This window comes from Ornithodoros turicata, chromosome 3 (genome assembly GCF_037126465.1).
Source record: "Ornithodoros turicata isolate Travis chromosome 3, ASM3712646v1, whole genome shotgun sequence".
In the NCBI taxonomy this organism is placed as follows: Eukaryota; Metazoa; Arthropoda; class Arachnida; order Ixodida; family Argasidae; genus Ornithodoros; species Ornithodoros turicata.
In genome coordinates this window covers 15,298,586-15,323,033 of record NC_088203.1, presented here as the reverse complement: position 1 = coordinate 15,323,033, position 24,448 = coordinate 15,298,586, and the positions used below count along the sequence as shown (strand labels likewise).

The 24,448-nt window shown below is 45.3% G+C and overlaps 1 protein-coding gene across 1 annotated transcript in view; it reads right to left on the bottom strand.

The window, feature by feature from the left end:
• Window positions 1-3,651: 3,651 nt before the first annotated feature.
• The window catches only part of LOC135388190 (uncharacterized), a 215,675-nt gene continuing 194,878 nt past the window's right edge, over window positions 3,652-24,448 (bottom strand). The window contains exon 3 of the mRNA XM_064617578.1: window positions 3,652-16,541. Within this exon, the coding sequence (XP_064473648.1) occupies window positions 16,479-16,541 (63 nt within the window). The 3' untranslated portion in view covers window positions 3,652-16,478. The remainder of the gene's footprint in view (window positions 16,542-24,448) is intronic.

Genomic DNA, 24,448 nt, shown 5'->3' with positions numbered 1-24,448 from the left:
GTGAGGCCAAGAAAGTCTGTGCTTCGTGAGGTGAGGATGAGTGAGGCCGCAGGAAAATGCTCACATGTGCCTACTTAACAACCGACAGCCAAGTGATATGCGATCACCAACGTCACTCAATGTATTGGATCTTTCGTGGTGCTCAGCCGACATAATTCGCCACTTGTCGTGCGCTACCGATGTCGATACCCGAGGTAGTGACCACTTCCCTCTGTATATTTCGCCACTAGTCAGCCACTACTGGACTGATTTCTTTCACGAACTGGAGACTCTTCCGTGCCAGCCTTCGAACATCTGTGCACACCGGTATGTCCCCAGAGGCTCTCTCGCAAGCCATTCGTTGCGCCATTCAGGACGCGGTGGCCCTGTCTAACAGGGTAACAGGTCACGTCGGTCATTCTCCAGCAATTAACCAGCTTAGGTCATTACGTCGCTGAACAGAAAGAACGGCTTGTCGAACAAGGCAACTTCCTGACATTGTAGCATACCGCCGTATGAAAGCTAACGTAACACGAGAACTTCAGAAAGAAGAGTGGAAGCGTTCGCGTAAGTTTTGTCAACACCTTTCACCGTTTGACCCGGCCACAAGATCTGGAGGACAATTTGAGCTCTGAATGATGCGCCCCCACAAAAGAATGGCTGCCGCGGCATTGGCTATCGCTAAGGGTGTAGACAAAAACACGCTAGCGACAGATTATTCGGTCGTACTAATGACACCGGCGGCTGCCTCGACGACTGCGGTACACAGCAGTTTTGTCCACGGCCGAAATTCACCAAGACTGGCCCCGTCTACCGGAGGTTATGGACCGCGACTTCACTCTAATCTAGCTAAAGACAGCGTTGGAACTTGTGAATGTGTGCTCATCCCCGGGACCAGATAGTTTGACGCACTTATCAAATCACTTATGACGCACTGCGAAACCTTGACGGGGGTCACTCCAAGCTCTCCTTCATATTTATAATACGTCTTCGCACCAGGGATCCCTACCACCTACCTGGAAGGAGGTTTAGTTGCTCCCGTCGTGAAGCCAGGCAAACCCCCAAATGCCCTGTCCTCTTTTCGCCTACATAAAGTCGGAATGCCGTGGTGTGTTATTGTCAAGCGATCTGCTTGCCAGTGATGTCGTCTTCAGCCAATCCCAGTAGAGGACTCCAAACACAAGCTTTCTGTGGCTACCAGTGGCTCCCTATACGACTGCCGGCGACTCATCCCCATAGCAACGACCCACAGGCCGTCAAAGTGGCCACGTCGTTTAAGCCATCAAGCATTGTTTATCTATAGGTCGCATTGGCAAAACCAGTTGTGTTGAGAGTGAGTGTAAAAGAGACACGGGAGGCCATTGGTATTGCTTGACCGAAGAAAAAAATATAGATTTTTAATTTCTTCACTCACTCGAAAATACATACGTTTTTCGTACCTTGCCCAATAATCGACATAGACCTGGTTGCAACGGAAACAGTCATGAATTCCAAACGCAAACTCTACGAACAAACAACTCTATTTTTTATACATACACGCCCACCCTTCTGAAATAAACGGGGCATTAATATATAGAAGGTGTTGTTCCAGGTAACGCAACGCAGCGGGCTAGCACTGCTTCGACTCGCGACCGAGAAAAGCTGGAAATGTGTCGGGTTCAAATGCGCGGGCTTCGTCTCGCGGCTGCGTAAGACCTATATGGCATCATGACGTAAAGTCTCCTACACAGCGGTACATTTATTGTAAGCCATTTGCAGTCGCTGTCACGTTGTATAGAGTTTACGTATACGCGAGAAAAATTCCATGCGCATTTCCTTTGTAATTTTTGGAATCTTTTCTGTGGAGGACACGATGGGTTTCTTACGGGTGATTTCGGCCTCTTCGCCTGCCATCCTGTCGTTGCTCTAATCTAGACTTGGAAAGCGGGACGGACAGGTGACAAGGGCGAAACCTGACGGGCCGTCATTGCTGTGCTGCAATGCAAAATGGTCCAGTTTTAGCGGCACAGCGTCAAGACGCAAGTATGCAAATGGTTGCAGACCTTGAACGCTGTGAACTGAAGGAGTGCTTGTCTCACTCTCTTTTCAGTGCAAAATTTGCGACATTCATGCAAATGGCTTTGTATTCATTTATTTTTGTAATACCTCCGCTACTAGCGGTCGTTTAGGTTGTTGAGGAAAAAAACGAAAGAAAAAAGAAACGCTGCTGTACGGCGGCCGACATCAGAGCGCGCCCGGCACTTTGCACTACCTGGAATTGCCCGAAGGTAAAAGGGGAATGGGAAGTATTACAAAAAGGGTGCGCAAGCTGAGGACAAACCTCCCCATTAGTACCTTTTATACAATATGTATGTACATAAAAATGCTCTCTCGCTGTTGTCCGCCGCCCATGTGGATGTTGTTGGCCAACATTTGTTCTCTCAACGCTTTTTTCTCTCATGCGTACACCATATGCTTTTCGAGTTACCAAGCAGTGTGCCTTTGCACGAACGTGGCAACAAAATGGAGAAGGTACGCGGATGGTACAAGTGGTGGTGCAGAGGCTGTACAGATCCGGTACAGGGACGGCACAGAGCCAGTACATGCTATGCGAAATCATCCGTGTTATCGGTAACAATTTTAGAATTACTTCATCGTGAACACGCGTTCGTGCTACAAGGGTACCTAATATCTCCTCAACGCACGTTCGACGTGAGGCGTCAACATTTGACCATGCGCAAAAGTATGATATTATTCACACAGAAATTTGAAGACATTTTGAAAAATGGCGAGCCTTTCATGGTTGTTTCTGTTTCCGTTTGCTGTTTAATATTGCTTAAAGCACACGCGCAGGGCTATCCTATCCAGCAAACTGATATGAAACGCACAAACTTTCAACATCGAAGTAAAGATCTAGCTCGCCTTGAAAAACTTTGAGTGAAAGAAAGCCGATGATTGTCAAAGGAACGTACAGAGAGTGTGAGGGAAGCGGAAAGTCACTGGGGTGCTCTCCGAGACGAGCGAAAAGCAGTTGCCTCAAAACAGTGTTCCTGGAAAAGCAGAAACAACACGTAGCACACACAGAAGGAGGAGAGTGAACGAAATAAAAGTAAATGAAAGGAGAGCGTGTGTGGTGATGGTTTGTCGGCACAACACTGTCATCACCCCGACTGAGCCAATATTGGAAGTGAATATTTGAAGAATTTGACAACCGCCAAGATCCAATTGGTCTGATTGGAAAGTTCGTTTCTTTAAGTTCGTTCTATAGTGCCCTTGTTCTGTCGTTGTTCGTTGTAAAATATTGATGAAAGTGTCGCCCTTTTTGGGTGATTAGATCGTGTACCTCGCTGGGTCCGCTGTTGTCCGTACAGTTTTTTGTTTTGTTTTGTTATTGTTGGTGTTGCTGCAGATGGAAGTTCGTACAACGAGTCTTGCGCATAGAGCTCGCAGCATACTCATACTGTAGTGTACACGTGCTGACAGTACTTCACCGGCACTGTAATCTTAGAAATTATCAATTAATTGTTAATTAAAGGGACCATGAAGAGATTCCCGAAAATTTCGGTGGAAAATGGCTCTCAAAAATTTACACCCAATTGCATTCAACGCAGGCGCGGTTGACGCACGCTCAAAAAAGAAAGAAAAAGTGACAAGCGTCTGCTTGACACTGCCCCCCCCCCCCCCCCCCCACGCACACACACGAGCGGCCTGACGTCACTTGCATCATTTGCTCACTCCAAGGTTGTACGGCCTGCCAGTGGGGAACGCGTTCTGTGTCTGACGTCACATAGAGTTTATCCATCGCGCCGGCAGCGGTTGGGTCGCAGCAATCGCCGTCTTTTTAGCCGTACTTTTTAGGTAATATCTACGTTATCAGAACCGGTGCTCGGTTGATACTCGGTATGGTGAATGTATTGGCGGCCAGCAATGCATTACGTATGCCTACAGAGGTTTCGAGGATCTCTTCATGTTCTCTCTCAGGATAAATGCTGAACTCACCACATGCATACATTTCACATATATTTCATCTTCATGGAGTTTGCATTTGGGATTCCGTGTTTGCGACATTTTCCTACGTGTAGATTCAACTCAAGAGTGGGACATGTTTTCTTCGCCTATAGATTAAATTAGGGAGAAAATGAAAAATATGTGGATATTTTATAAATTCGGGTTCTTTCGGCATCTAAAATTAAGGGGCAAAGTGAATGCTGAATATATGATGCTCGTGACTAGTGACATATATAAACGGTACGACGCATCCTTTCAAACTGACATATAACACCAGTAGGGCACGCGAAGGAACCCAATATTTGGAAGAGCGTGTGCACTAGCACTGCATTAGAAATGTGTTGACATCGTCAGGTACTTGCCTCATGCTCCTCTCATCGATTTCGCTGCGCCCACATGAGAACACATTTCAAAGATGCATTCGAAGCACGGGTCTCTAGGACCTTGATTAATAACATCTCCCTCGTTTCTTGAGAAATACATATTTTTGCATTCAGTAGTTGGAGATGTCAGCTACAGCGAAATCGATACACCAATATGTCATTATGGCGGTTGTCATCTCCGCACAGTGAGCAGCGATCGTGTTGAACGAGTAAATGCTTGTTTTTGTTTCATTATGGGAAACTTAAGGAGGGGTCAGCCTAGACAAGCGCGACTGGGGGGAAATTGAGGAAATCCCGCTCACTTGGTCAGTGAACGGGAATTTAGGGAGTGCGTTATGTAGTGCGAGGGGAAGGGGACGTTATACTCGTAAACACTGCGTATTTGGAAGATTTTATCAGACATATGAGGTGGGTAAAGTCCACAGATTTCGGAACATGTCCAAAATAAGAACAAAGAGGACTAATTTCCAGGTGTTTGTACGTATTTTTCAGCAAATGCCGGAAACAGGGAACCCTGCATTATAGCTTGACAGACAACATTTCTAAGTGGCAAGTTCGATTGAAATACACAAACCGTCATTCGTCGTAATGCAATCCAATCCAATCGAACAACATGTCACAATCAATCTGACTTTATTCAGCGCCACTTGGAGTAAAGAGGGCCTGCGCGATTCAGCTCCCCCTCTGTTCGCGTCGTGGACGTTTGAAGTTCTGATGCCTGCTCCATATCAATTCATGTCAGTCATAGCAGACGATTCCAAACTCAGAACGGCTCCGGCTACGAGTGGCTACCTGTGCGGACGGTGTCGCCTAGTTTCCATTGTAGTGACTGCTAGAAGCGTGGTTGTCATAGTAGGTTATTTCGAAAGGCGATGATACGTTGATCAGTTTAAACGGTGGATGCTGATGCGTTGCAATCCGGCTCAGAGAAGCACACCAGATCGCATGATGTCGCTGTTGGCCCATTTTATACCGGCGCCGGAACAGTGCGGTGGATTCCAGTTAAACTGTAGGTTCGAAGCTCTTCTATCTCAATTTCGATACATATTCTTCTAGCGTTATTATTATTATTTTTTTCGCATTGCCGAAAATTTGACTTTTCGATTGTGGGTGAGCAAGTCGTTCATGAAGACCGCGACAGGCTGTATTTTCTTCGATTACAATTAATTGTCTGTGAATTAGAAGCGGACAACATTTGTGTGCGGACCATACTTCTCAAATTGTGCGAATGCGAATAAATAAAATGAAAACCCATGCCTGGGTTCGAGGGTTGAAGTGAACTGACGAAAGATGATGATGAGAGACGGTGATTGGGCTATAAATTGGATGAAAATATTGAACGAGCTACTGTACTATAAACTTTAACTGTAACATATGTGTTTTTCCCTCGAATAGTGTCGGCGAGTGTTGCCCAAATATATTTATTTTTGCTTTCAGTCCCTGTCGATCCACTACATATACAACTCGCCTTCGAAACCGAGCATTGTTTGTTGCCCTCAGGATAAATGATTGTCCGTACGGCTTTGATGCGGTTAAGTTTAATTAACCGCTATACGCGACCTCTCGGTCTACGACTCTAATCATTGAACACGATCACGTAAGGAACGGTAGCAAATCATTTGGACATTTCAAAAATGTACTTTCGACTACGTCAAGCCTTGAGCATTGTCAAACTATAAGGGTAATGTTGTGTTTCGGGAGAAAATGTGTTCAGTGTGCCTATTAGAACACTGGAACGCGATTTCTTTAAAAACATGTTGTTGTTGCTGTTGTTCTGAAAAAATTAATCGCATTCACCCGTGGGAGCCCATCCGACGTTTCGATAACTTGTTCTTTTTTTTTTTCTGTTTCTTTTTTTTTAGGTAGTACAAAAGACCCGTGCAAGAACTACAGCAGAGTGCATCGTGGAATGCCCAGTCACACTTGCTTCAACAACGCTTCCGCAGGGCTTATTGACTGAGCCCGCTTTTCGTGACGTACTTCCCGCCAGTGTGGGCGTTCCTCGCGTGAAGCCTCGCTAGCGGCCCAAAAAGTGAGAATGTTCACAAGGACCTTTTCGCAACGCGCTCAACGATAATAATGGAGTAATAACACGCCGTTGCTCATTGTTTCCACATTTCAAATGTGCGTTATATTGCTTTTAAATTGTTTGACGTGTTGTATTCCATATTTACTGTTTCTGTAGCTCTGCTCAGCAAGAAATTGCATCAAATTGCGGAGTAGCTTGCTTCTCGCTCTGAAGATCGATATGCTTTTTTATATGTAACATACGTCGCTATGCTATAGTTAATACAGCGACTCAGTTTTTTTTTAAAGTCATTTGTGATTGTACATACTTAATTTTGCTCTACCGAGAGTGTAGCGTAGGGTCCTTCCTCGTACGCGATATTGATCCCACGCCGCGGACATTATAATTGCATCTCTGCCGCGTTTTCAGCAATAAGCATTAAATATCAAAATGAAAATTAAGAAAAACAAAACAGCAGTTACCCGAGCCTGAATGCGAGCACAGAACGCCTCTAAGCGCAGGCCACTTTAAAGCTTCGGAAACTTCGGCCCACGCTCATTCGTGAACAATTCAGGACAATGTATTCCTGCAACAACCGAAATGATGTTAAATTTTAATTCTCGCACGGCGCTACCTTTGCGTTTGTTTCTCTTCATTAACGTCGTTCGCCGTATTGTTGGCCGTGCGGAATACGTGTAAATTGGGCTGGCTATATAGCGTTGCGTCCGTCTTGCGGAAGCGCAATTTGGAACTCATTCGACATGCTGGAAAGACCGAAGTTCATCCGTGTAATTCAGGGAACAGGTGGGGATTGTGTTTCAGGACCTGCGACCATCGGATTCAGTGAAGAAAAAAAAAAAAAAGAGGAAAAGAAGCACGGCTCATTCTTCGTGCAACACGTATTCCCTTCGCACAGCATACACAGTCTTATTCAACATACGTGTAGTTTATATGAAAAAAATGTGTCTTGTTGCGGTTCAACGTGTAATGGGATGAAAGATATAGCTCGGTGTCTCTTGCCTCGCATTTCATAAGGTTCAGAATGTAAAGATTCGTGGCTATGTTCCTTTGTCGCTCTACTCATCTGTTTGCGCCGGAATGTTGTTTTCTTCGCTGGGTGTCGTTATCGGAGCCATTTCTTTTGATGACGATCAAACGCTGGGTGTTTCTATCGCGATAGGTAAGCAGATCTTCCAAACGAGGACGAAGCATGCTTCATAACAGAAACAATCGGTTGCTTGTAGCGTTTCCCCCCCCGAGTCTGGTGAGAGACGCGCACACGGGGAGGCAAAAACCCTCTCCTCTTTCTTGCCTCCCCATGGGGGGAAGGGGGGGGGGGTGTCGTGAGACTCGAGCGATCTGCCTTCCTAGATTGGCGGCACATTTCTCCGGGAAGGGATGGAAGGGGAAAGGGGGAAGGGGAAGGCTCACCACGCCTGGTTCTACAGTTCCTTGCACTAGAACCGACCGTGAGGGTCCACAGGCTCCAGAAAGTTCACCAGGGCTTTCTGTACGGATTTGCAGCGCTGGGGGTTGCCCGAGGTTGCTCTGATGTTCCAGGGAAAATGCCGCAGGGAAAATGTTAACAACAACCAGCAGCTGACTTGCATTCTGTTCCTATGTCCTACGGAATCAATCGGTACGAAATACGTAGATATGCGACGTACTTTTTTGTTGTTTATGTTGTTGCGCAAATCTTAAGAATCACGCGAAGGGGCGACAGTGGGCTCATATAAGGACCTTATAAGGGCCTATCCCCTCCAACTCCTCCTCTCTGTCTTCATTAACCGTACATGTTCTTCTACAGAATATGTTTTTTATATCTTTTCAGCGTGTAGTAGGGACGTTTTCCCTTTCATTTTTAAATAGACGCGTTTTTTTAACCCGTGGACTGAACCGAAAAGTGCAATAATAGCGCTGGAAAAGGTGTTACGAGAACTATAATTGAATTTGAAAAAGAATAACACGGCGATGTAAGCTACATTAACTTGGGTGCTGCCGATTGCAAAAAAAGAAAAGAAAACGGGAATTGAAAGCAAATGTTAAAAAAAATTGATTAGTGCGGCAACAAAGAAAAGGAAAAGTTTCACACCTGTGTGAAACCGTGTTTTACATAGAATACGGTTTAATAGAATAGAATAATGTTTTGTGTAGAATGTGCCATTTGACAACTTAGAAATTAATAAACCCCCTTTTGTATGGTGTGCATATAATGTGCAAATTAAATTACTCTGTAGAACCGCCTGCTGTTGAATGTGAGTACGATCGAATCAGCGAATCAGTACGATCGATGCTGTAATATTTACAAATTTTCTGCACTTTTATTGGGTCGTTTATTCCCCTCATGGACATGCCTCCGTTTGGTTTGTGGGATGAACGAGCAATTGCATGTGAAAACGATAGTTATCCAGGTATAACACTATCCAGAAAAACTACTACCTGTCTCGTCAACTATACGTTAGCCGTATTCTGAAATCGAGGAAGCTAGAAACTTAAATTTAAAAAATAACTTGAGAAGCTAGAAATTTAACTTCCGGAAAGAAAGCTAGAACTGCGAGAAGCTTCAGGAGAACTGCTATGTTGCGCAGTTTTCCAACGTTTCTGTCAATGTGTTGTGTGTGTGTGTTCCAAATACTTTTTTTTTTTCAACGTTTTCGGTTTCTCCTGTATGGCGGCTTTTTGGAGAAGGTAAAAACACGAAGACATGTAGAAGGGATGGATCTCGAGGTGTCGTCTGATGGGGCTGATTGTTATGGTTTTGAAGGAGGCCTTCAGCCTATACAGAAGCCACGGAAGTTCACCATAGAATTCAGATTCATATACGAAACATATAATAATAATAAAAACAAAAAGCGAGCGAAATTGCTTTAGGTATTTTATAATCAAGAATAAGAAGAAAAACATGAAGAAAGCGCACGATGTATTTCGCCAGTATCCATTCAGCCCGAAATTTTTTATTTGTTTGCGTTATTAACAGGGCCCAAGACGTAACGCCTTAGAACCACGTGGGGACCCGATAAGGCTACAGCATACAAGCAGAACGCGTTTGGGACGATGCCCAAAAAATAAAACAAAATTTTCTCATTTCCCTTTCATTTCTTTTATTGCGTGACTAATCACACGGATCTCGTAATTTCGAAGGTCTAGTAATAGTCACACGTAGTGGCTAATAATAACGCTTGACAATCGGCAAAAAGAATTTAATAATAATAATAATAACAATAAATAATAGAAATAAAAATAGGCATTTGGATTAGATTTACACGTAAGGTGTATCAGCCAAAAAGGAATAGCTGCAGCGCGTTATGAACGCTTCTAATCTACCTCTACATGTCACAACTATGTACCGCGCGATACATTTTCCGAACCTTGTACGGAAATGAAGGACTCGTGGGACTGTAACGCGCATCGAGGAACTACGATAAACGAGCCCCGCTTAAAGAAAAATAAAAACAAAAAAGCAACGAAGTCCCGCTTACAACGCTTCCGCTTACAGCGTTCTGGTGGAAATATGGTCCCGGCAGAATAGAAATTCCTCGCAGAAATGAAGATTTAGTATAACGCTGCTTTTAGTGCGGGATCCTCGAAGACAGACACGCTCTTTTCTCAAAACGCCGTTGTATACGCGTTAGCACTTCGAGGACTTCAATTATGCACATAGAGTACGCGAGCGCATCAGCTTGTACAGAGCACTGTGATAGCCGCCTCTGCCTTTGTGTGCGACGGAGCATATTTGTTAGTGACATCGCACCTCCCGAGGTGTTCCGAAGCTAAGCTTAGCTTTTCGTGTTTTTTGTTTTTTGTTTGTTACTTTCCTCCTTTGGCCAAACCGTGTCTCGATCGGAGCACTTGAAACCTTTGGCGTCACACCGTATAAACTCGAACACAGATAGAACCTAAATGTACGTCGTCTCCCAACTTATACATTGCTTTAAAAAAAATAAGAAGAAAACGGAAAAGAACACTATACAGAAGAAGACAAAATTGCACCAATAATAAATGAGAGGGAGATTACGAAGGAAAAGGGCACTAAAGGAAACGCTGTGCAAAGGACAAACACACTGGGCAAGTACAAGAGAAGCATGGAGAAAAGTCGAAGAGTCTCCGTATGGTATTCGAGAGAACAGGTGGCGGCATCAGTAGGGGGTTAAGGGCTTTTGGCTTCTTTGGGAGTGTCGTAAGGGTCACGTTACCTGAGATGGCCAATGAGAAGGCTTCGCACACGCCACTTCACCGAAAAGGGGGGGGGGGCATTGTGAGATGCTGCGGGCTATCCAGGACTCCCTAGACTACCCTTCAAACTTTTATTGAAGCAGAAGCCCGATGTTGGCACGTCGGTTATCGGCAAATCAGAATTTCACATATATATATATAGTTTCAATTATCGGCGTCTCCCGACCTGAGGCTGCTATTTTAATCTACGCTCGCCAAATCGATGGATTTTTCCGCTTTTCGGTTTCAAAACCGCTATGCAGGCAACAATGAAACCGAAACCGAAACACAAGTGGTAGCGTCACCCATGGCTGCCCATCAGCTTCGGCTTCACGTCTTCGAAGAAACCACGCTTCTCCGCTCCTCCGTTCCTCAATTAGTACAAGAAAAAAAAACAAGATGGCGGCATCCGCTACCCATAGTTGCGGAGCTTGGTTCCCGCCAGTGGCCGACATACTTATGTGGCGAAGGTCGGTATCTTCTCGCGCAGTTGAAAAAGAAAATAGTGGACGTATATCCCCGTTGACGCGGCTTTTAGTCCCCCGAAAGGATAAGTTTGAGAAACAAAGCTCTTCGGCTGAAGTAACAGTTATTATTACATACTGTGTTGTGGATACCTGCTGGGATATCTGTTGATATCTGCGTATGAAACGAAGAAAAGGTGCCGAGAATGTTCCAGCCACAAAGAGGGAGGGAGGCATGAGCAGCCGAGTGGGGGTTTGATCGTCTGATGTTTGTACGTGAGTGTGTGTGTGTGTATGTGTGTGTGTCTGGTGCGATATAGCATAATGTGTATTCCTGGCTACACCGGACGACAAGAGGTGAACTCTCTCGCGTGACTCATAATTTGCACTTTCTCATCAGGGGTGCTCTAATGTCAGTGAGGGTGCAGATCACGTGATCTCAAATCATAAGAAGAAAAGAAGAAAAAAGTAAGAGGCACTCGCTTCGTCCTCTCGCGCTCAGAAGGCGCCCAAGTGAAACAGCAGCAGAAATGCGACTGAGGAGCACCATAAAGGGGAGAGTTCGGACAACTTTGAACGCCACGCGCCGTGTTCCCGAATTTCGATATTCTCCAGAAAACTTAGATGCTTCAGTGGTGTCGTGTTACCTAGCGTGTTTTAATAGCGGTTTCTGGTATCCTCCTGCACTGTTCGGAATGATAACCGTCGTTGAATGCAGATGACAGGATATGCCCGTAGCAGACGGGCTAACTGGGGCGCCAAGCTAGGGAAAGGGCGCACAGGGGAACTAGAGGAAGTGCAGATGTCTTGTGTGCTGTACACAGCTACACCTGAAGAAAGGAAATGTGGGCCTGCAGTAAGGGAACGCCAGGGCGGTTCCGTCGGTCGCGTCATGCAAGTTTCCGCAAGCTCATTGCGATTTTTTTGGTCTAGAAGTGCAAGATAGGTGAATATTGCAGTATTGTTGTCTCGAGTGTTGTCTTCGATGGCGGCCACAAAATATAAAGGTGTTTACGAGCTACCCACAGTAGTCAAATACCATATCGGAGGGCCCTACTTATCACTGTGGCTTTTTCCGAGATACCAAACCGCGGGCCGAGTCGCCATTTTTTTGGCTTTTCTCGTTCTTTTTTTTTTTTTTTTTCAAAATGGAATCAGTTACGAATCCTTTTGCGCACGGCACTGGCTTCCTCGGCTTATCGGAAATCAGCCAGTTGGAGTGCTGATTCCCCTCTCTTCGTTGTTCGTTCTGTTGCGTTATTCCCCAACATGATGCCCTATGTACTGCGTTACTCCTGCCTGTTGCAGTGGCCCGCTTGCACTTTGTGTTCAGGAAGCATCAGCTCTTACGATTGTCACATCGCAAAAACGTCACAGGTAGATAACGCGTCCGCAACATTATGAGACGTCCGTACTGTCCGAGCCCTTCTTTTAGGTGCCACTCAACCTAGTTATGGTATTTTTTAAAAATAAAGAATTAATTATCTATGCAGTAGGTAATATAAGTACATATATTAATGCAAAACACTGATGCGCAATAATGCTAGAATAACAGACGACTTTTTCGGCAGAAATCTGAATATTGAAAGAAAGCTTACACGTTTTTTCACATTTGGCGAAACAACACATCCTCCATTCAGCCTTAGAAAACAGCCTCGTGAACTTTGGAGAACTCTCTCTGTTTTCCACTTACTCTAATTGGCAGCACATTGCAAATGTTTCATCCACTGAGTTGAATATCCTGTATCTACGTCTCGCAAACGCTTTAAAAACGCTCTAAAAATGCGTCTCTCACCGCGGCCGAGCATTTCATATCCAACATTGCCTGTGCCCTGTAAACCCGATACGTTGTTCCGCCAACGCAGCTCACGACTGTGCTGCGTTAGAGGAAATGCGACCATTTTCGTAACGTTGTTTCGAGTTCGAAAGGGTTTGTGTGAATAACTAAGGGCTTGGAATACGAGCTCAGCGTGCTCATTTCAAAGAAACTGAAATTTTAAACTTGCGAACTTTGGAAAATGCAGACCTTTTGCGATCCGGTAACTTCCCGCACGTCTACCAAAATGTCCTAGATATTTGTGGATCATTTACAAGAACTTAAACTGAGAACGAGAAAGGTTATTTCGGAAAGGTGCACTTTAAAACACAATGCAATCGGTAGTCGGCACCGTCGAACCAATAAGAGGGAATGACCATTTCGGCAATGACCAATGAGGCTTTAGATGCGTTCCACATGCAAAATTGTATTTCAGAAGCACGTAAGATCTCTAAACACGACTAGAAGCTATGAAAAGTGTTCCAGTGTTCGGTTATAACCATCGACAAAATGGTATTGCTGTCACGATTTCTTCTTCTTTTTTTTTTGTCAAAAGTGATGTTTTTAACCTTCGTTCTCCCCATCCTATATCGCTTCCTCCTGGTTCAAAACACAAGTCCGTTCGTGTACTTTTACTACTTTACATTTTCTAATTTAATTGGAAAGATAATATATTTCCAGACTAAGGTCTTGTCGGCCAAGGCTGATTCTGCAGTACTTTTGCTTCCCATCGGAAAGCCGAATATCGACGTATGGGTTCAACTTATATATATATGCCTCTTTTCGCACCACCCTTTTCGTCGAATGTGTGTATTATATATATATAGCAGGCAATAACATCCATAGCAGGCAGCGGACATACATAAGAAAAACAGTTGTCATGCTCACCACAACAATATTTTACAGCTTAGAGAATGTTTTTTTTTCATCACACATTTATAAATACAAACAATAAGTTCTCTAGAATGGCAGCAAATGAAAAGAGTGGAAATCGTCTAAGTTTGAAGCTAAAAGCGTGAGAGAACACGATGAACACATTTGTGGACACAGTTTTTTATATATATATATATGTATATAGAATGTCTTTTTTTAAAACTCTGTCTCTCTTTCAGTGACTTTTAAGATGGAACAAACCGACCGCAAAATGGCGGCCTTGGCTCTTTAACCGATCCTTGATTGCGGGAAAAACTGTTTCCCCATTTATCACATTTGTCTTACTGTAAAATTTGCTAGCTATATCGGGACAAGAAACGCGGGGGCAAACATTTTTTTTGTTTTTTGTTTCGGCGACGGAGAACACAGGCGATAAATTCTTCAGTATTGCGCATATATTTACAGTGATTAACTGATCGACACAACCGCGGAGTCGCCAGCGATAGAACTAGTTACTCCTTCAGAACTGTTTCTAGAGAGGAACACATAATTTCTTTCTTTCTTTTTTTTTTTTTTTTTCTGCCTTGCGGACCACCCCTGTTTCTGTTGATTTCGACGTGAAATATCCCTAACCTCTTATTCCCTCCCCCCTTTTTTTTGTTTTGATTGATATTAACTGTCACCATTCCATTTACGAATCTCTGACATTTTTTTTCTTTTTTTGTTCGACAGAATGATTCCCATGCATTTTGGCATCGTCCTACGAATTGGCTTTCTCAGGCAAAGGACATGTTTTGACGGAAAGAAACACCCATTGCTTGACAGCTTTGACTCTCTAACGAGGCGAATAACAGCTGTGAAGCAATGAACGGCAGAAGACTTTTCCGATAGGTACTAACAAGAAATGCTTGGTCGTATGGAAGAGGAATATGGAAAAGAAGTTTTGTAATGGCTTGTCTGGGAAGATTTGAATGAAGCTGAAGTGAAGTGAAATAAAAAAATATATTCCTCTTTCTACTTTTTCTTCCTACGTTTTCTTTTTTTTTTTTTCAGTACTGTGACGTTCACCCACAAAAATATTTAACAAGGGCAATGGGTAAAGCCATACCTTCTCCAAAAATACAAAACTTAAAGGCATAAAATTATTTCCCTCTCCCGAATATACCATGCTTGGCAGGAATCCCTCTGTCGAGGATATACGGTATTCTGAAAAAACCCAGTTGTCCATAAATGGGGAGGTGACAGTGTATACGGGGATTACGTCCATCGTAAACGGCGGTATATATCCGAATCGAACACGCGTGGTTTATTATATTCCTGTGGATATATGGGTCCTGTGTCCTTATATTCCGGTGGATATATTCCTTTTTTGTATTGGCGTACACATTGAATCGATTATTGGGGTGTCATCTTTTTTGAAAGCAAGGCACCCATGTAACCCGTGCTGTGTGGTGGCGTTTTAGAACGCGGAATGTATGTTCGTACCGAGGTAGAAAAATAAATTTACAAATAAATATATGCGAACGAAGTAGATTGTCGTGTTGTGGGGGAGGTCGCGACGAAAGGTGGAAAGGGTTCTCGCGAACTCCAGTAAAGATAATACATATCCACACACTGGATTGCAAACTGCTTAGGACCGATTGTATCTTTTTTTTTTATCCGGTCCCCCCCACGCGAGCATTACCCACACGACATACAACTGCAATGAGCCCTTTGAAGAGTGGTCACATAGTGCGTGACAGAGTGCTTGGAATGCTGACACATCGTATATTATAATGGCACGTCCAATTTTTGACACTGTGCCGTTTAACTGCGCCCTGAGAGTTTTGGCCGAGGCAAGAACTGCGAGACCTGCCATGCCACTCGTTCCGCAAGAGTGCCTAGAGGTATTCTAATGGTGGCACCAATTACGGTACAAGAAAATATCTCTTTTGGATGGTTCTATCCGGACGAGTCGTCAAGCAGAGAGCCATTCCTACCTCTCTTACGAGTAGCCGGAGTGAGAGGAGCGTGTCCTCCAGCTCTATCAAGATTTGCTTGATAAGTGCTGCAAGTGTGGACGCGTATCAGCCACGTAAACGTCATCGTTTTCTCTTGACCGCTGATTGGACGAGGGCACGCGACTTCTGGTCTTCCATAAAAGGAGTTGACGGAAACAGGTGCCGTGGTCAAAGCACTGGCAAGAGGTGATGAAGACGACGTCTAGGTGGGAGATACACGTACATGTTTTGGGGTGAAATTAGTCTCATACCCGTGGCACCAACCGAGCACAAATATTTCTGCTCTGCCAAAGTCTACTCTTGCGAAACAGACGTATCTAGTTGTGATTTTTTTAGTCCATACTACGAAATAAACGACACTTTCTACCTCTTCGTTAAGATTCCTAAGAGACATCTTTTTTTTTTCCTGAGTGAGAGGATCCTAAGACGAACCTCATGAGGGAGATGCCCTTCCGCTGTTGGCCACATCGGTACTCTATGCGACGAGTGTTATGGAAGATTCAATAGTCACGTGCACCTACTACACTCGATTGTCGGCAACCGATGGCAGCGTGGGTACCCCCTAGCAACCGTTACGAAACATGTGGGGACTTTCTCCGTGGCCCTCGTTCAAAGGAGCTCTGACCTAGCATAAAAATGGACCCTGTTGGTTACATAGGAAATGAATGATCGCCCGATGAAACTCCGTAACAGTGAGCGCAACATCAGTTCTTCTGTGGGAAGGCTCTTGCGGGGGGGACGACCAGGCGTCAGCCTCTAGTAGCGGCCCCGGGCCCACCTTAGGAGGGCGTCCGCTAGCACGTCCAGGTGTGCCTTTGTCTGAAATGAGAAAACGAAACAAATTACGACGTGCTCGAAATGGGTGGCACCTTTCACAACACATTATAAGCACTGTGTACAACCGCCGTTCACACTTAACCGTAACGTGCGAACGGCCTGCACAAGCGCCTGCGCCGCGAAGCGTTAGCCCCTACGTTTGAGACTGCATCCAAGACAGCAGGTTATTGTACCTGCAATCAGTCCCTGCTTCACAGATAGGGTCACCACTGGCTTCGCTCCACGCGCGCTGAGTGAGACCCAGCGGCCAATGCCCAGCCGTCTGTGCGGGCCACGTGCTCTCGTGCTACGATTACGTACGACCGAAGCTAGAGACTAACAAAAATTTAGCAATCATCAGAGAGGTTAATCTATATCAACAGAAAGTTTCATGACAAATACCCAGGCAACAATGGTTCCCTGGTTCTCGTAAACGAGCATTGTCGTTGATTTTGAAACCTGCCGCTTCTGAGCAAGAGTACTGACTGTGAGCAGAACTAACAACGTACCATTGTTGCCTGTTTGTTATGAAAGTTTCTGTTCATATTGATTAACAACCTCTTTGATGATTGCTAAATTTTTGTTGGTCTCTGATTCATGGTCACCGCCACAAAGGGGGCACTAAAGTGGAAAGGTTTATCCTCGTGGAATGGAAGATGTGGTTACATCGAGACCAATACCAAAGGAACTAGATAGCGTCTGCGTGATTTATGCGCGAAGCAAACCGCAATTGGTCTCTCTCATTGGTCTCCTCAAACGATTCGGTCAATCGTCCCGGGAGATCGCTTGAGGACACCAATCTCAGTCCTCCACGTATTGCCGCGCTTCCTGAGAAAGAGGTGGCGCGGTTTCGTTCACGCATGAATCGCGAACGCCGCAACGCATGAATTCAGTTCACTTTGTATTGCTGTCAAGGTAACCACATCTTTCATTTAATGAGCAGAAGTTTTTGTAATTTAGCGCCCCTCTAAGGGCAAACAGAAATTGCAAAGCAGGCTGTGCTGAAACGGTTGACATCAATGAAACGTGTTCACAAATGTCGAACAATATTCAATTGTGCAAAAGCGCGATTGGCAAATGATGATGTGAGGATGTCACGTCGCCAACAGAAATCATGAACTCGCACACAACTCGCGCTATCACCATTGTGCATGTTGGCGCGCTTCGGATGTCACGCGAGGACATCGTGAAGACCGTTTAGGCAGGTCGGGACGTTGCGATTACCTTTGCGTGAAAGCCAGTGGCAAGACGTGGTGCGTTTATCCCGCTTTACGGTGTATTGACAAGCTGAAGATGGGTGAGATGAAAGTAGGCTAATAAACAAGTAGCGCTGTATCGATTTGCTATGCTAGACCTTAGCACTGTTGTTATCAGCTCTGTCTTGAGTGACTCGCATTTGAACGACATTAGTGATGGTAAATCAGCCCGTCTCCCCTGGGACACTGCACGCTATACTGGGAGAAATGTGCGGTCCATACCACTTGCACGACATAGCAACACACATGTTCTCCGCCTGTATACAGTGAACCCTCGTTAATATGACCCCCGATAACCTGACATACGCGCTTTACGACCATACCCCTGGGAAGCAATGCAGTGAAGCCTCTGCAAATCCCCCCGTTGGATTGGATTTGATTGGAAAAGAAAGAAAAATATGGAGAGATTAATATGACAATTCCGCATTATGACCAAAAATTTCGTGAACGACCATGGTCATAATAACGAGGGTTCACTGTACACCACGCACCATCTCCTCCGCTTGGGCGGTTCTCAAGCAAGCAACATTTTCACCACTTCACACAACACTTGACCTCACTCGCTTCGTGAGGGCAACGCAGTATTAAAAATAAGCCAAGATCGTTCCACCAGTACCTGGCAGAACTTCGCGCATGCGTACACGTGCCTGTCATCTGCCACGGACCAGTGACTGCGCGCGCGTACACAGTTTGTTCGTCGGGAAATAGAATTAATCATTCTACCTGTCCAGGTTCGTCCCGTTCTTTATTTATTCGTGGCTCCAACAATGGAGAGGCGCAGGTGAGAGGTGCGCCTAATGGAGGGCCGCTCATAACGCAGTTAGGCGTCCCCCTAATAATTCAAGCAGCGCTATTCTCCAAGGTGCACCTTATCATTCAGGAAAACAAGGCTTGTCCCGCGGGCGCACTCTGGCAACTCGGTTATGGGTAGTAGACGGTGGGAACAACGGCGGGAACTTTGCTTTTAGTCTCCATCTTCTGCGGGCCTCACTTTCAAACTTGAAGTATCGTCGTTTCCTTAGTACTTGCAGAAGAACGACCGTTGCTGGTTATTGCAGACGTTTCCCCAGCACAAATTTTATCTGCATGCAAAGTGCTAATCTAATGTTCTCGGGCTTATTCATTATCTTGGAGATGGCTTTATGTGCGTCCTATGTGTTCCACACATGAGGCAAATGTAAATTTGTCAATAGCTCTGTGCGCGACACATTTGCTTAAGACCCAATCGCGTTCACTATTACGGTGCAAAGTAGAATTTATTGGCGAAGTACTGGTATACGGGGGAATGTATCGACCATATATATATAGAGCACGTCCATGGAACCGTAGACGTACATACAGCGTATTGAACCGGGCCACACCGCCACAGAATATTCTCGTGGAAGAAAAAGCAAACTATTCACAGGGCACAGCTTCCGCCACGCCTTATGGTCAGGCATTTGCCGGTACCGCAATATTGGGAATGATCTTCTGCAAACTTAGCAGATGATACTGTCGGAGTCTTTTCCTGTCGTCTGCTATGGAATGCCCTGTGGCTGCGTCGCAGGACGTTTCCGACGCTCACCGCGCTAACGTACGTAGCTATAAGCTATTTCGCATCTTGCGTGGTAGTATTCCGAGGAATGTCGTTCGTGTGAACACACTCATACTGCAGAACTACTCATTGTAACCAGAGTACTGACGGGAAGGAGAAGGGAAAGAGACAAAGGTTTCACATTGCAAGGAATTATAATGCGCGTAGTACACGTGTCGACGATTGAGTTCGGTGAACAAGAAATGCAGCTCTAGGGCCCGCATGTTGCGGACGTCAGAGCCCTCTGGTGGGGGTGGTGCCAACACGTAAAAGACGAGGCTTACGTCATTATCATATAGCCCTCGTATTGTGTTGCGAGAATGTTATTCTCATCACAATTCTTTTTTTTTTCTTTTGCCTGCAATATATTGCTGGCTTGTCGAAGACCAGCTGCGCTCACATTACACTCACAATAAATGTTTTCTTTCGTACTATCCGTATGCTGTGCGAATAGAGCATGTAACCCGTACCCAACCAGACCTGACTACAATTAACAACTTCACAATTTTTTTTCATTTCAGCGTACACTAAACTGAACTCGCCTTTTCCGCTGTTTAGGCGCACGTTCCATCAACTGCTCACCAGTCCCGGACGGACGATGAAGTATCACGTGGTATGCGCGCAAGGCTTAGAAGGTCAGCTCCGAAATGAACAGACAAGAGACACCTCGGCGTTCAGACCCACTGTACTTCTTACAACACATACCAAAATATGTGCTCTTTACATGCACGCGGTTGCTCGATGTTCTCATGTACTTTCTAAAACTGATTGAATATTCTCTTTACCCGTGAAACACACTATGAAAACTGAAAAATAATTACTACGTCCATGCTAAATACTTTCAGAAAAAAATAAATAAAAACACGCGCAACAACAGGCACAACGCAGTGCAGAAACTGATGTATCATATGTAAAGCCCGCAGGTTTATCATGGAAGTACCCAGCGTCGCCATCCTGCTATGAATACCCGCACGCTTCTTTACTCTTTCAATGTCAGCAGGGTATTTAAAGCGCCTCTGACACGTATAACACCTGTGGCTTTCGTTGCCCATTACTTATACTTGGGCACAGGGTTCGTTCGATCGCCGACCAACAGCATGACCCAATTTCTGCGCTCCCTGGTCACGTGACGATCGAACGGCGGGGAGCGTTGACGTCAACAAGTACGTCAAGCGCCACACGTATACCCGGGACAGAAGGAAAAAAAAAAAAAAACAGCGTGCGCTGAGGTGTCGCTTTGAAGCACGACTTTGCTAATTCCGCTCAAGGTTGCTACCTGTATGATCTTTGTTTTGGCTGCTCTTGACTGCACGGGCTTCGTGCTGCGGGAATGTATCGACCATATAGAACATGTCCATGGAACCGTACGCGTACATACAGCGTACTGGACCGGGCCACACCGCCACAGAATATTCTCGTGGAAGAAAAAGCAAACTATTCACAGGGCACACGCTCTTCATCACACAGCTGGAGTATTGATGAAAGGAGGGTGCTTCAGGCGGTAGTGCAACCTCCGTCCTTTGTTTCTCAGACCATGCGCTCGACAGGTGGATTCCTTTACTACACTGTTACGTATCTGTTGTAGACCTTGCACCTATAGCTTGCCACTGAAGTCTTATCGATTCTTGTCTGTGCCTGACAACCGTAGCCGTTAGAAAAATCGCGTAGGAGGTAAAAAAAAAATCGTATTTGATGATAATGATTGGGGAGTTTGATCGCCAGGGCCGGTAACCTATACCCTGGTGGTGATGTGATGAAGTAATAAGTCGCCTCACATGAGTGCCCAAGTACTACGGTGTCCAAAAAGGTCAGAAGAGCTTTGAGGGCAGAGCGCTGGTGGGCTAGATTCGGCCATGGACAAAGCAACTTTGTCAAAGAGAGGGGACGAGAGTTCAGCTGATTGAGAGACAGAGTGATTTGAGACGTATGTTTGGAGCGCGTAATGAGATTACAGTCCTCGCTTAGGCATCAGAAGAGTGAATGGAGGTGAAAATGTGATTTTCTGTCCGCTTCTGAGTGGTGTACAGAAGGGTTTCTAATGTCCAAATTGAAACATCCATTCTTCATAAAGCACTAGAAATCGCGGAAATCTGCCAAGACATAATTTCGTTCAAATTTCGCCCCTTCGCCCCTATGTTCCGGGTTAAGCTGGGTTACAGTAACACGGCGGTGTTTCCGGCTTGCCACACCACAGCTGTGATCCTCCATATCATCCTCCATATCATCGAGGAGCGTCACCGCTACACGTGTAAACACGACGGGTGTTTCGACGCCAACTTGAGCTCCTTGACCATTGACCATTCAGCTTGTACAAAGTACTTGGCCCATGGAGTTCCCCTGCGCATCAGTGCCGGGCTCTTCACTCCTTTTTTGCTTTCATGCAAGCCACTGTACTCCTCGAAGAGCCGTCGCTTACACTATAATTAATCCTCCCATATTAACTGCTGTTAAGTGGGGTTGGGTCCTGCGGTTACCATGGGGAAACATCTCGTGTCATCATCACTTCTCCTTCATTTATTGTTGTTGTTGTCAAATTCAACACTGAACACATCTTGTTATCCTGTCCACAGTATCAGCAGCACTAACTGTATCTACAAGCTCCTTTAGCTCAGCTGGATGGCAGACCCTTCGATGTTGTTAAGGTTCTGGGCCCTTGGTCATCCAACCATCAGTTCCACGCCATGCAGGCATTTGTGCGATTTTGCGCAGACTCCAAGTTGGTGGACACAATGTGATTGACAGTGTGTGGATGTCTGACTGCGTGTCTTCGTCACTCATTGTTCTTATTGTAGTTAACCATTATTGGTTTCCTAAGTGATCTGGAGTAGCCGGCTCTCGTAATCAGTGCCCATTTCTCCATTTTTTTTTCTCTTAAAGTCAATTCAATCATTACTCATGGCGCTACGATTTTAAAAATGTGATGGGGAGTTCCACAGAGGTTGAAGGGTGTCGCTTCTCCTTAAGAACGTTTCCTTCTCTCTCTTGATTCTGTCTTAGCGCCACGAAGCAGCTGTAGCTATGAGCGGCGCACAGAAGTGCGCAGATCGCGACGGGAGAGCAGGAAGGTGTGGAAGAGAGGGGTTTAGGTTGGTGCTGGCACGACTCCAAGGCGTAGCCCACGTCTACCTGGAAACCTTCACAGAAAAGCGAAGGAAAACCCGAGACAACACATCCGATATATGGGATTGTACCCAGTATACTCCCAGTACAAAGCATGATCCTGGAATAACCACCACCGACGACGACGATGATGATGGTTGATGATAGTGAAAAAAATATGGAAGCCACCAACGAACATACGCGCTTTATAAGCTTGTGATTAAGAAGCGACGTTCGCTCGAGCTCCCCTCTTTTCAGTAGAGCCGTGTGTTTTATTTTGTCATCACGTCGGTATTACATTTTTTTTTTTTTTTCAACGCAAGTTATCTGCAGTTTTCCACGTTTTAGAATACGCATTTTATCGCGCGTGCATGTTTTCTTTTTTTTTTTTCTCTCTCTCTCTCTCTGTCTCTCTCGAGTGAGTAATGTTGAAGACGCTTTCTTCCTCTGTGTGTAGAACACTCGAGTGGTGCCATTCATCCGAAGAAATAAACTCCTCACGACGGGACACTCCTACGATGAGCGCTCGTCCTCGAAGGGTGTAGTGTACTCATCCGCTTTCTTGTATACCCACTTGTAACCTATTCGCAGCACCATTGTGTCGCTGCTGTTTCACTTGCAGGCTATACACGGCGAAGCTCCTACTTGTTGCTCAGCCGTGTTTGTTACAAATAAGGTGGTAGGTATGTTTTCTATTGAAGTAACAGGGCGCTTAAGCTTGAAGAGGAAGTGGAATGAAACAACAACGCCTCGCTTGTCGCAAAGGCCTCGCCTGTATGCCCCGTTGCTATACAGTAAGCCCTCATTATAACGAACTCAACAGGACCGGGTAGAATTCGATATAAGCGACGACGAGTGAGGATAAAAACGAAAGTGCCACGAAAACAGTGACTGTATAGCCTCGGAAGCACGCGAGAACAGCACAGGAGCTCGAAAAAATAGCACTGTAGGAAACAAACAATCATTGGTGGTGAAGACCTTTGCACACTTTTTTAATTTATATGGATAGAGAGAGAACAAGACTGTGTATCCCGTACCGTGCGGGCTTTCGCTTGCTTGCCCTTCGCACTCAACGGAGTATAGTCTGGCAGGACACTTTGAAGAACAGGGTTCGAAACGCATGCACGTCTTGCATGACAGCGGGGAACTTCCAATAAACCGATTGTTAAAAAAAGGTTCGTTTAACGACGGTTGAGTGTACTTGGTTCAGCCAATATGGATGTATTCTACTGTTCTCGTCTCTTATGCGTGGCGAATTAGCGGTAAATAAAGATAAGCTCATGTGATTGAACGTAAAAGCTCGCCAGGAATAATAAGAAAAAAAGTTCACTCGTGTGCTGCTGCTGGCGATGCTACGTTGTCGATCGGTTTGCCTGCCAGTATGGCGACATGACCCTCGAGAGAGATTTTGCGTCCACAGCCGACTGCACATTACGACGCTGGTACCTCCGACACCCATACGATTGGTCAAAGAGGAATACATACACAGTTCTTTAGGGGCCGTCTTGTCTAAAAATAACCCTATATCAGCCGCCTCCGACTGCATACCAGACGCATACGCCCATGCACTATCACATATACCCTGCCATCTCGAAATTTCTTGCACGCCGTTGCCAAACGGATTCTCGACGTACCGGATGTAAGACTGACTTTGTCACCATGGCAACGAACGCCTCGAATGATTGATGACGAAAGATTTTCTTCCAAGAGGATTTGTCTCGCCCTTTAAATCGCTTCTGTGGTTCGGTATCCGTAGCACTCCTGAAGACGCTCGCCGTAAAGTATTGGATATCTTGCTGGGGGAAAACGGAGAGATTGGCCTGGAAACGGCTATGGGGTATAATTCACTGCGGGTGCATTGAGCCCGGATTAATCAAAGCAATGGTTGACGTCAGCAATTCCTGACAGTGAAGACTGCCTGGGTTTTCTGGAAAACGGCATTGAAAAAATTGAAGTATTTGAAATGTTTTTATTTTACTTTC